We start from the raw sequence: 13,949 nt of genomic DNA on the forward strand, positions 1-13,949 counted from the left end.
TTTTAAATTTCGTCCTATCCATTCTAAAAAGAAAAACAACAAACAATGTATTTAAGGTGCGCAATCAAATGAAAACAAAATAAAAGTGCACAAACAACGACCTAGTATCCTCTCTAAAAAAAAGCAATAAAAAATCCCTAAGGTAAAGCCCTAAAGGCTTATTCAATTTTTGGATCAAATTTTAGTCAAACCTAAAGTGTTTATTAAAAGTCCTAAGCCAAGAGAATTCTACATTTTTTTAGCTTTTCTCACATTTTTTTATTTTTCTAATTATTATTATTATTATTATTATTATTATTATTATTATTTTAAGAATTTCCTTTTACCGAGAACTCATTTTTTTATTTTTCTGAAATTTTCTTGAATTTTCTTAAATTTGTGATTTTTTCATGGATTTTCACATTTTCCAATTTTTTTTGTGTTTTTCTGAATTTTTTCACATTTTTTATTTTGTTTTCTGGATTTTTTTGAATTTTTATGAGATTTTCTAGAATTTTCTGATTTTTATGAAATTTTTATGAATTTCCTAATTTCTCGAATTTTCCGAATCTTTTATGATTTTTTTGAATTTTCTATTTTTTTGAATTTTTTTATATTTTTTTCTTTGATTTTCTGATTTTTAAATTTTTTATAGAATTTTTTATATTTTTTATTATTTTTTTAAAATTTTCTCGCCGAAGAAATCGGACTGGCGAACCGAACTAGCCAATACTGATGCCGGCGACTGCTCCGGCAAGCACAGCGTCAAAAATGACACCGTTTTGACCGTTTTCATTTCGGCATTTCACCGAGCAATTGGCGGGCATGTTTTTGGGTTTGAACTTCTTGAGGCCGCGACTTTACGCTCTTGTCCGGCGACCTTCCGACGAGTATTTTACCATTCTATTTGAATCTTTATTAAGCCCATGTTTACCCCCTATGAAACAAACCTAATCGGAGCACCACCGGACCTTCGCCGGCCGGCGAAAATTGAGCTCAAAAACCTTCACCCGCAACATGTGTTAAACCATCTACTCAAACTATCAACTTGTTATTCATGTCGCCCTAGCCGTCTAAATCGGCCCCAAACAGGTATCAGATCATCAAACAAGGTAATTAAATGCTAACTTGGATGGCCTATGGCCTCGGCTACTCTCCGGCAAGGATTTCCGAGCTCCAGCGAGGAGGTTTCAATACATGACCGACTCGGTTTATGCCATTTTTCATCCACAAATGCAATCAAACAACATAAAGCATGATTAGAAACATGTTTTTGACATCAAAACGCTCAAAATCGGCAAAGAAATCACTTGAACATTCACTTTTAACTAAAACTCAATTTTGGAAATTTTGTAAAAATCGTGGCGATAAGTGATCTTTACCTCTTCAGAATATGGTCGAATCAGTGTTTCCGAGCTAATAGATCACCGTGAAGTTGATACTTGACACTTTTACTTCAATCTGATACTCTTGGACTCGCCTGAAGGCGTCTGAACTCACCGACCGAACTAGATTTTCAGACCTTGGCGATCAGCTCCGTCACAAGCTCACCAGATGTGGAGGTCCACGATCGGAGCCGATTTGTCGGCGTTTTCTCGCCGGAAAAGCACCGAACGCTCGGTCCTTGGGGCCTCGACACACCTCTCACGATCAATCTCTCTTGTTATCGCTCTCTGGTTCGCTCCCTCTCTCTCTGGAATTTCCGCGAACAACTTCTATGCGCGAAGCATCGTTTTTCCTCCATTTTTGTTGATCGGATTCCCGCTTAAAGTTGGTTATCAACGACCCCAAATCCGTTATAACGAATATTCGTCGCCACCTGGAGATTCTCCAGCTAGCAAGGTTGACTTTCACGTGCTAAATTGATCGAAAAAGATCGGCGAAGTCGCGGGCACAAACGGGCTTTCGCTGGGTTTTATTGTGCATTTTACGAACCGGGCAAGGAAGAAGGATGATCTGGGTCGGGTCGTGTTGACCCGACCGACCTGGAAGGCCCGGTTTTGTCTAAAAATTCAAATTAACCCCCATTTTGTCCAAATTTTTAGAATTAAACCTCAAAATTGAATTCTTCATGACATTCTACACCCAAATATGAGATTTTCCCTAATTTTGTTACAATTAAACCCGAGATTTTCAAATTATAACATTCGGGTTATTAGGGTTTTTGTTTAATTTGACATTTTAATGACCTGATTAGGAAAAATTGGTGCCAAAATTGGATTACCCACATCTGATTAATCCTAGAAATGATGGTCTTAGGGTTTGAAAATTTCGAATTGATTAGGATTCCCAATTTGGGCTTAAAATCCCTAATTTTTCAATTAGGTTCGGGGCTTTTTAATTTCTTTAGTAAATTGTGCAATTGGACCAACCATTATGTAATTAAAGGTCTCTAGATCATTTTTTGTTAAGACACTATGACCTAAAAATGACTAGAAAATATTTAATTGCATTTTTGGTTCAATTTGGGTTTGATTTTACCCAATTTTGGGAAAAACACATTCCCAATTGAAATTTTCTGAAATTGAAATTGTATTAATTAAATTGGATTTAAAAGAAGACCAATGACTATTTTTATGGAATTTTTGGATTCCATTTGCTATTTTTCTTGATTTTCTTCCTTATTTTGACTAAAAGAAATTAAGAAAAAATTCAAGAAAATTCTAAAAAAATTATTTTTGGTTTAGAAATAGGTTCCTAGGCTTGGCCAAGGTTCCTAATCCAAATTTTGTGATTTTTGGGAATGTTTGAAAAATGAGCTAAAAATCAGATGTCAACACACTCTAAAGATCTCGAACCATGATGCCAACAGCTTGCTTGAATTGCTTCGCCCTCGCTTGAGTAATCGGACCAAGAGGATAGGACAATGGATCCCTAGCACCTCCTCCTCGATATGGCACAATGTCCACATCAGAAGCTGTATGCAGTGTTTGGCTCTACATGAATCTTTTTGAAAACTTTGAACTCGGTGTTAATGATTTCGGCTAACTCATCAAGAGTGACAGTGTAGTTTTTCTTGGTAAAAGAGAAGATGAATGTGTCTCTGTTTTGAAAGTGTAGATTTGAATAAAACAGGGCCACCAGAGTGGGGTGTACCTCATCTTTCATAGTGGAAAAATTTTTTAGCCGAAGATCTTCAAACTGCTCAGAGAGAAAAATGCCATGTGCATCAAGATAATCAAAATTTACAAAGCGATGCGGGATGGTACCACGATCATCGAAAGATTCAAAAACATTTTTGTGTTCTTGATTGAAAAAGAGTTCAGAATCAAATGAGGAGTCTAGAGTGAAACCTTCAGTAGGTTCAAAATTTTGAAAGACTCGATCATCGTCATCTTCTCGCTTCTTATCTCCTCAAGTTTCTTCCATTTCAGTTCTTGGTTCGCTTGGCTCAGTAGAAACAGGAAGTTGGGCAGGAGGTGATGGCTCTTTTTTTGCTTCTTGTTCCTTTGACAGTTCAGCTTCTTCTTCTTTCTGAGTAGAAGATTTGGTGGATGGTAATGTTGGCAATGGTTGCGAGGTTTCGCCAGCAGGTGGTGTCAGGGGCTGAGTTTCAGGAACCTTGCTTGCGGTAGGGACAAGAACATATCCTCTTTCTTTGATAAATGCATGTATGATTTGTTCAAGAGATGCACTTGGCAAGATGGTTGGCTAAGAATGTACTTCCAGTTGCAACAGTGGGAGATCCGACAGGATTTCCTTTCCTTTTCCATAGCGCATCTGGGATTCAGGAGTTTTAGTGCTTGGAACGATTCCTTCAGTGGAAGAGGGAAGAGCCGTGCTTGCAGTGGCATATTCTCCATGTTCTCCAACAAGTTGAGAAATAGGAAAACTTTGACTTTGAGTCACTTCCGTTGAGGCTGCCGGTTGGTCAGTAAGATCAATGTGTGACGATTCTTCCTTGGAGAGTCTCGATTGCATTGTACTGGTGCGAGTAGATTTTCTTGTGCCTGTGGCTTTGCGAGCCTTGGGAGCCATTGTGTGATGGTTTAAGTGAATGAAGAAGACGAAAAGGGTTGAGGGAGTTATAGAGGATGAGAAGCGGTTTCTACAGGCGGTTAGCGAGATGAAGAACGTGAGCACTATCTCCCTATAAATAGGGGCAGTTCAGCCACGTTTAGAGAGTTAACCGTTACTCAATAACGGTAATTTTCTTATTCAATTTAATGGATTTTCAATAAAAATCGGGTAACAATAGATAAGAGAGAAACGGTTGAATCGGCAGAAGATCAGCATGTTAGAATGGTAACAATATCCTAGGGGCAGTCACTGTAACGGTAACATTTTGAATTTTCTAGACTACGTACCTGGAGTCCATTGCTTCTGCTGAGTGATTCCGATGAGTTGATGATCCTTATCTTTGATTTATTCGAATGGATTGCATATTCAAAGTTCCCCTTTGATAAATTCGAAAGCTTGTTTGTCCAGGGGCTTAGTGAAGATGTCTGCCAGCTGATGTTTCGAGTCCATGAACTGAATGGAGATTTCTCCATTACTTACCAAGTCTCTGATGAAATGATGTCTTACCTCAATATGCTTGGCACGAGAGTGTAGTAGAGGATTCTTTGAAAGATTGATTGCACTTGTATTATCACATAATATAGGAATAATTTCATTTGTTTCTCCAAAATCCCGAAGTTGCTGTTTCATCCACATGAGTTGAACATAGCAGCTTCCTAATGCAATATATTCAGCTTCCGTTGTAGAGAGAGCAACTGTATGTTGCTTCTTTGAGAACCAAGAGATTAGCATATTTCCTAATAATTGACACGTACCAAATGTACTTTTTTGATCTATTTTACATCCTGCATAGTCAGCATCTGAGTATCAAAGTAATGTAAAATCTGAATTCTTGCGATACCAGATACCTATCTTTGGATATGAGCCGATGTATCGAATGATACGTTTGACAGCCGTTAAATGAGACTCTTTTGGATTAGACTGAAAATGTGCGCATAGACAAGCTCTGAACAATATATTTGGTCTAGAAGCTGTTAGATATAATAAAGAACCAATCATACTTCTATATAGCTTGGAGTCAACAGATTTACCTTTTTCATCTTTGTCCAGCTTGATAGTAGCAAACATAGGTGTTTCCATCTTTTGCTTCCTTTGAGACCGAATTTCTTCACGATTTCTATAGCGTACTTCTCTTGACGGATGAAACTACCATCTTTTGTTTACTTTATTTGGAGATCGAGAAAGTAATTGAGTGATCCGATCAGGCTCATTTCAAACTCGCTTTTCATGATGTTTGCAAACTCCTTGCATAACACTTCGTTAGTGGATCCGAAAATGATATCATCAACATATACATGTATGATAAGAAGATCTTTACCTTCCTTCTTGATGAATAGAGTAGTATCCACATTACCTTTCTCAAAATTATGTTCTTCCAGAAATGTACTTAATCTTTCATACCAGGCTCTTGGAGCTTGCTTGAGTCCATACAGGGCATTTTTCAAGCGGTATACATCCTGAGGTCTGTTTGGATCCTCAAATCCTGGAGGTTGCTCAACGAAAACTTTTTCTTTTATGTAGCCATTAAGAAAAGCACTCTAGACATCCATTTGATATAAATGAATATTATAGAAACATGCATAAGCAGTTAATAATCGTATAGCTTCTAGTCTAGCAACATGAGCATAAGTTTCATCAAAGTCAATACCTTCCTCCTGTGAGTAACCTTTTGCTACTAGTCCTGCTTTGTTGCGAGTGACATTACCTTTGTCATCAAGTTTGTTTCTGAATACCCATCTTGTTCCAATGACGGGATGATATGAGGGTCTTTGTACTAATTCCCAAACTTCATTGAGTTTGAATTGGTGCAATTCTTCTTGCATAGCCTCTATCCAGCTTTCGTCAGAAATAGCTTCTTCAATCTTTTTAGGTTCTTGTTGAGATAAGAGAGCCAAAGAATTCGTCAAGTTTTTGAGTGAAGATCTAGTCTTGATTCCTTCATTTATGCTTCCAATGGTTTGTTCTTTGGGATGCTCAGTCTTGTATCTCCAATCTTTGGGCAATGAGTTCTGCTTAGGAACATCAGCATTTTGATGCTATTGTTGTTGCCGATTGGTGGGAGAAGGCAAGAGCATGTTTTCATCACAATCATTTGCTTGTATCTCTTTCTGATTATCCTTGAACTTCACATTTATGGATTCTTCAACTACCTATGAATCTTTATTGGACACACGATAAGCTTTACTAGTAGTTGAGTATCCCAGAAAAATACCTTCACTTGCACGAGCATCGAATTTGCCGATGTTTTCATCCTTATTTTTAAGAATGAAACACTTGCAACCAAATACATGGAAATATGATATATTGGGTTTTCTGCCTTTGAAAACTTCGTGGGGAGTCTTTTCCATAAGGAATGACCAAAATATGTGTATTTTAACAAGAGTGGCAACATACTAGAACAGCCAGATTGCCTGTAAAGAAATAGCAGAGATACCTTCTTCTGAAAGTTCATCAAAGCAACAATTTCATTCACTATAAATCTTATAAATATGTAATCTTTTAACTGAACGAACGGACCACACTAGGTGATACTCAATCAACTAAAAGCATCATCCAAACCATCCTTTCACACTCAAAAACAATTTAATAATATATAAATGTACCTGTGAATAAACAGAAGAATAAACAAAAGGTAGTGTTCACAGGATGCAAGATCTGAGTAAGTACAGAACGCAAGGTCACAGAGGCTCGTCTACAATCAAACAGATACGGGACAACGATAAGAAACGAAAAAAAGAAACCAGTAAAGCAATAAATCCATGCCAATAATACTTCCGAATATTCAAAGAGAAATCACTTATTTAACCAGACACACTGCAGAGCACTCTACACAAAATTAAAGGCGAGAAAAGCGTTAACAACAGCTAATCAGAGACGAAAAAAAGAAGAAGAGGATTCAATCATGGGTAAATCCATAATGACAAGCGCCGATCAAGCCGTAAAACCAACGAACGAGAGAGGAAACAAAAAGCTAGCATCATCTAAACAACGGATCAAACCATGCTTGCACAAACATCGACAATAACAGGAGTTCTTTGACCCACATCGCGCGCATCGAATCAGATCCACGCGAAATCAAACGACAGAGAGAAGGGAGAGGGAGAGAGACAGCAAGAGACCTAGGTGAAATTGAGGGCCTGCCGCTCGCCGTCTAGCCAGTCGAAGTCGAGCACACCACTGACGAGAACGAGCCAGCCAACGGCGGCGTCGGAGGTATGGAAGTCGACGGAGTTGATCCTGTGCTGGCACCGTGTGAAGGGATGGGAGATGAGTTTGGCGAGGATACTATCCTTGCCCATGATCCTCTGGCCCTCGAAGGTCATCATCGATCCTTCCAGGTATAGGTTCCCCAAGTCCGTCGGGTTCTCGTCAAACATCTTGTAGACTTGTTTCACGAACACGTAGACCGGATCCATGTTTTCGCGATCGTCCTCTCTTCTTCTGGTTCTGTGCTTCAGATCCACGCGATGAAGAAGACGGTAGAGAGAAAACCCTAGGGCGAAAAAAAATCTTCTGAGAATTGTGTTTTGTCGTTTAGTGTTACATAGGGAATTGTCATCCCGAACCGGACCATCCGTTAGAACTATTTTCTTTGTTTTTTTATTTTTCTATTCTCGAAAATACGTTTGGAATAAAAATTCATTTAGCAACGCAACTTTAATTTTTTTTATTTATGAGACAAATCTTTAGCCCAAAAATAAATTTGGAATGAAAATAAAAATTAGATTTTTTTTTACTTTTTTATTTCTAGAATTTTTTTACTTTTTTATAAAAATAACAACTCTTCTTATCGCTCGCCCTCGCCGTGCGCCGTTCATTGCCGCCGGCCTCCCGCTGGCCGGCCGGCCGCCCACCCGGCTGTCAAGAACAGAAATTTAAGAATAACCTATCAAACGAATTTCTATTTCGGGAACAGAAGTTTTGTGTCGTTATCGAACGCTACTTTCTGCTCGGAAACTCGTCCAGAGAATAGAAATAGAATGGTTTTCATTTGCACGCCAGAAATTACGCCGGTAAAAAGAATGGTTTTCATTTGCGCCCTAAAAAAATCGGGTTTTTCATATCTAGAAAACCAAAACACAGCCCCCTTCACCCAAGTCTGCAAAAACCTCCTCTTGAGTCTGTTCGACTACTCTGCCTCCGACTTCTCCACTATCCCACTCAAAGCTCTCACCAAGATGCCGCTGCCGGTCATGCTTCTCTAGCGCACTAGTGTGATGGACGACGCCGGCGCACGGCAGAGGCAATGTTTAATACCACTCTTTTCATTTGTCATCCTATGCTCATTTTTTATTTTTGCAATCTGTAGAAGTATTTCCCTCCAAGTCTCTTCAAAATAGTTTGATTAGGTGTTTTGATACAAATGAGGCAGCGTCTGCTAAATCCGAAGAAAATGCAAAACCAAATTAGGGATATTTTGGCCGAGATACAATTGCCGATGCTTGCTCTTGCAGTTGTTGTTCTACAGATCGTGCGTGAGTGTAAAGAGGAGAAGACCAGCAACATTACCAAAGAAGAGAGCTCATCCGCGGGAAAGAAAAAGGGAGAGGAAAGAGGAAAAAGAGGAAAATCTTCATGCATTCACGATTCGAAGCCGATTGAATTCTGTTTTGTTGTAACGCCGGGTAAGTATTCGAACCTATTGTTCGTCAATCGGAGGAATCGTTCGTTTGGAGTTGTTGCGTTTGTTTTGAGATGTTGCGTTTGATTAAAGAGTTTTCGGGCTACGTATATATATAGAAATGGTAATTTATGGTATTGTGAAGTTATAGCATTTTACTAATCTTGATTTGAGTTTACGGTACTAATATCACCAAAATCTGGGCGAGGTTGAGCTCGCCCAGCCATGGCAAGCTCGGCCCTCGCCGGCCTCAGCCTCTGGCCGGTCGTCGGACCAGGGAAGAAGATAGGAAAAAAAAGGAAAAGAAAAAGGAAGGAAAAAAAAATTTTGGACAAAATTGCCCCTATTTCGGCGTCGGAAATGTCTCACGGTTGCCGGTTAGCGAACATTTGGCCGGCCGGCGAGCTCAGGTCCTTATTTGACACTAGTTTGGACACTTGGGGTCCTTAATTGACACATTGTCCACTTGGGGTTCTTTTTTGACAAAAGAGACCCACTTTGGGTCCTTATTTGACATTTTCCCAAAGAATAATGTGTGTATATATATGCATGTATGTATATGGAAGATACACACGAAGAAAATTATTGTAAGATTTTATGGGACCACTGACAACTATTCTAAAAGCTTAAGTTCAGTCTATTTTTTCCTTCAATAAAACTTATTGTGGTACCGTTTGAAACAGATTTCTATATGATTTTGCAAGTTAGAATCGGGCCTGTCTAAGTGGCGTTCATGTTCGAATTGAGTCTACCTATGTCAGATTGCTATTTCTTGTTCAAGTTTTGTATTCCGGTTCTCCTTGGGGCTTGATATGATATGGGCCTTACATTCATCCTCTCTATCGAAATTCACTTGGATTGGATTGCTTTGCTGTTTTAAATACTGGAGAGTTGGATTTGATTTGCTTGAATTTGCCGCCGGCCAACCTCGCGTCCTCGACTTGGGGTCGACAGGGGCAGGTGGCTCTCGGCGTTCCTAGTTTGCGCCTCAACTAATTTTTGACCGCTGATGAAAGTAAATGGAAGATATGGAATTAATGGTGGAGACGAGCTATGACAGCATCGTCGGGTGATAGCGAGCCCACTTCCTGATCGGGCAACACCAAGACTAACTTGGTTCGACCACAACCAATTTGACAACTGATCGGCCGAGATTGCAATCACCACGTCTGCACTTCCCCGGGATTTCGTGAGACCACTGCTAACAGTTGTAAAAGCTTAAGCTTGGTAGATGAAGACTAAGTTTAATGTTTAAATATTCTATCAGTCCCCCTTACGATTAGTCTGGTCTTTTTGCTAGTACTAAGCATTAACTTATTTAATTATGGAGGCATATAGAGTCTAAAAAGTTTTGAACTCAGGACCTCCTGCTCCAATACTAAGTGAAATTTCGTGAGATCATTGTCAACTGTTTTGAAAACTTAAACTTGATAAATAAAGACGTGATTTATATATTCTATCAATCCCCACGTGCATATTGAATAGTCTGTTATCAATTTCTGTTTTCGTGATAATGTCGCTCTCATTAATCAAATGTTTTTAGCACGAAATCACATGTACGAAACAAATGCGGGGAAAGGCAATCTTTTCAGACTTTTTTTGCACGGCATGTCCATTTGTTTGATAATTAGCTGTAACTCTTGTACGAGAAACCATAACGGGCGAAGCACAAGCATGTTAAGAGAGACGACGAAATGGTTGGATGAAAAGGTCTCATAAATATCTTCCTAATTTGCATTAAAAATGGCGGTTTACGCCATCAACCTACTTCACGTACCTACGACCGCCCTATCTCTTTCTCTCAATGTAAAGTCACACTCCATCTAATCATGGAAGCTATAATTGTACCGTATTTGTGCAGCCCGCACCATACCTAAGAAAAATCGTCAATCAACTCACCTATTCATCAACCACTGACCTTTCCCATGTAAAAAGAGAGTGGTGGGGAGTTCAAATTCCCATCTTCTCGTAAGGGACTGTGGGTAAAGACGTTTAATTTCAAGTGTGAATTTTGACTCTTATGTTCTATAAATAGTTAGGACAAAAATTCGAGAGTGAGTTGAGAATTATAGTATGACATGACAAAAAAAAAAACTTGCCTATTTGTTGGCAATCCTCTTTCTCCCAAAAAAAACTGTCCATAAAAAAAACTTCACCTACAATCCCTCAACTTTTCTTTTTTAGATATTGATTTCTTTTTTTTTTCTCTTCCGATCTAATCTGGGAATTATTTTTCGCCTCGTTTAGTGTTTCCTTTCGCTCGTTATTGTTGCTTTTCTTCGTTCATCGTGGTGAATAAATTTGCTTGTAGCTGAAAATTTTGTGAGAATATCATTACCAGTCTAGCCAGTAGGATGCTTGAGACGTGGTTCTATGACTTCTTCGAGATTTGGCGGAAGCTATTCTCTCCCGATTAAGGTGTATATCTAAATCTATGAGCTTTTCTCTCTCAATCTAAATTTAGATCTTGGAGTCTTTTAGAGTCGTTCGATTGGTGGTGGTGTAACATGTTGTTGATGTTGTTGTTTTCACATGGTGATGGTGTTGAAGACGCCGAATCTAAGTGCGCACTACAAGCCTATTTTCTCGAGGGGAAGATCTCGATGTGTGCCCATTACTGACGGTTCCGGTGATCTATCGCCGATTGTTTTTTGATATCATGATAGATCTGATCTTTTGGGATAAGAGCATGCTTATAACTGCAAACTAGACTATTTTGTTTTCTAGATTTTGTTTTGTTTTGAAGCTTTTTTGGGATTTGCTTTGCTTGGACTCTTTCTATGTTTCTCTCATGTTTGATTATGACAAATGAATAAAAAAAAATTTGACCCAAAAATAAAAACTCACACATACCAAGTTTCATCTTTCAAATCTTGTATGGCTTTCAATTAATCAAACTATGTCTCTTGGTTTAGAACCAGATGGGTCATACGGATGCCACGGTTCTAGAGATCTGGTTTTTATGGTGACGGCGTATGGAATAAAAATTCATCATAAAATCAGAGAAGTGTATGAATTACGGTTTGTATGTAGCTTAAATACTTTGTCAGTTTGATTTCTTATCAATACAATCGATCATATGGCCGTGGCTCATCGTTAAATTACATGTTTTACATTGAATGTTCAGAAAGAATTTCCCTTGTTATTAGGATGGATCAACTTCAACATCGTATCATATGAAGCATATTGACTAGTCCAATGGTGCATTAGTCGAGCTAAATGATCCATAAGAGTATATAACTCAGATTCAACTCTCTTTCATCACGTTATAATCATATATTCTCAATGTCTACACAACTTGAATTAAAGTTTAATTTAGCTAGTTGATGGGAAATGAAAAGTGTGATGATGGCCCTTCATTTGGTTGCGCTAACCTTCTCAAGTCCCAGGGGTATGAACTCGATAGTGGAAGGTACACATAGAATGGTTAACACTGTCCTTTCACGATCTTATGGGTACCATGTAAGCATTTGAATGCAAAAAGTGAAGATTTTTTTGGACAGAATATCGTTAATCGTAGTCTGGCTCGAATGAAGCATGACAAGTAAGCCTAGGTACTTTGTGATTAAACTATCTATTAACTTCTTATGACTACTTATAGTCTGTCACACTGTTTAGCATACCAAATTTGTATATCAATCTTGATATAGCTGCGATCTAAAAAGAAAATAGCAAGAAAGAGAAGACTTTTGCAATATATGTGAATAAATTACCAAAAAAGGAAAACTCAAAACTGGAGACAATCAAAACGTATGGTTTGGTCGATGCATACAGGGTCCGGAGAGGATACGAAGAGATAAACACGGTGGAATTGGACCCAATATCCACGATTGCTCCTCTCTTCTTCTTCAACATTCCATCGATCACTCCCTTCATCACCCACACCCCTGCATTCACGTTCACTCTCAACATGCTCTCCATCAACTCTCGATCCACCTTGTGCAAGTATTTCGGGTAGGGATAAGCCACCCTTACGTTTGTTGCGACCTTTCCACGGGTGAACAACCGAGAGAAAACTAATGGAACACAAAGTAGACACTTAGCGCGAAAGCTTATACTAATCGCAACTTTGGGGTTTAATTTAATCAATTAAACATGCAAGTTAATTCATCTAAGAGTCTTTACCAATCTATTACGGGTCGATTAGAAGCTGAATTAAAATGTCCCGCGAATTAGAGATTTCATGGATTCGGGGGCTTAATTACACTAGATATATCAAACACCATTTTGGTACATTTTGTCTTTATTTCGAAAATGTTTTACAAGTAGTCTTGGTCGATTTCAATCTTAGTCACAGCGAGCGATAAGTGATCATGTGGGTGCACAAACAAGAATATAACACTCAATAATCAAAGTAGTAGACTAATTGTGAAAGGATTTGAAGAACCTTGATGCACTAAGCAAGCTAAAGGCTCCATTATGTCCAATACGTTCAAGTATTTTGCAAAATGCTAATTAAAGGCCAAACAATGTACGCAAGACCTAGACGTGATTTCTAAATGCAAGTATGCAAGGCTAATTAATTCTCTTTGATTTTTTCCTTGTTTAACATGAATATGATTTAATTCAAATGTTATGACTAAATGAGTTATAAATAAACGTGCATTGATGAACTAGAAATCTAAATAACATGTATGCTAAGTTAATTACATAAATGCAACCTATATGCAACTCTAATTATATGAAATACGATCAATTATGGACTAATCCTGTTATATAAACTATGTGAGAGATTTGTATTTTCTTTTCTTATAGAAGTAAATACTAAGTTCTAGGACACCTATACATGACTTAAATGACGTTATTAAGGAATGATGACCTAATGATGCAATGCATGACCCGAGCATGATTTCTAAACATGATTACTAAATAACATGCAATGGGATAAGGATACCATAAGTGTCATAACTGTCGTATAGCATTCACTTGAGTGATATAACTTTTTTTTTACCATTAAAGTGTTATAATTTCTAAAAAAAACGTTCACTCAAGTGCCATAACTTTCAATCGATGACCTAAGTATCAAATTTTTTTTTAAAACGTTTACCCAAGTGCCGGAAATCTGATGTGGCATAACACTTGTGTTAAACGTTTTTAAAAAATTATGACACTCAAATGATTGATTTAAAATTTATTTGGCACTTAAGTGATCGAAAAAAGAGTCGTGTTTAGGTGAGGATTGGGCGACAACAACTCGTCGAGAACCTGCGAGAAAACTCGCCGGAGTTGGAAATAGCACGGAAACAGGTGCTTGTGAAGGCTGATTTGGCATGGCAGGAAGCGACGGTGAAGGGTCCGACGTCGTTGCAAGGCTTGATGGATTTGCATG

The 13,949-nt window shown here is 38.3% G+C and overlaps 1 protein-coding gene across 1 annotated transcript; it reads right to left on the reverse strand.

Moving 5' to 3' along the window:
- Nucleotides 1-7,118: 7,118 nt before the first annotated feature.
- LOC115662735 (nuclear transport factor 2B-like) lies at nt 7,119-7,415 on the reverse strand. The gene has a single exon (XM_030584836.2). It carries the CDS (start codon nt 7,413-7,415, stop codon nt 7,119-7,121), a length of 297 nt encoding a protein of 98 aa, XP_030440696.2.
- Between the last annotated feature and the right edge of the window lie 6,534 nt (nt 7,416-13,949).

This window comes from Syzygium oleosum, unplaced genomic scaffold (assembly GCF_021117445.2).
Source record: "Syzygium oleosum isolate NSW1041296 unplaced genomic scaffold, Sole_v2.1 Sole_v2.06, whole genome shotgun sequence".
Classification (NCBI taxonomy): domain Eukaryota; kingdom Viridiplantae; phylum Streptophyta; class Magnoliopsida; order Myrtales; family Myrtaceae; genus Syzygium; species Syzygium oleosum.

Bases quoted from the DNA above. Each gene is read 5' to 3' on its own strand.
- LOC115662735 (XM_030584836.2), bottom strand. From the start codon at position 7,415: ATGGATCCGGTCTACGTGTTCGTGAAACAAGTCTACAAGATGTTTGAC.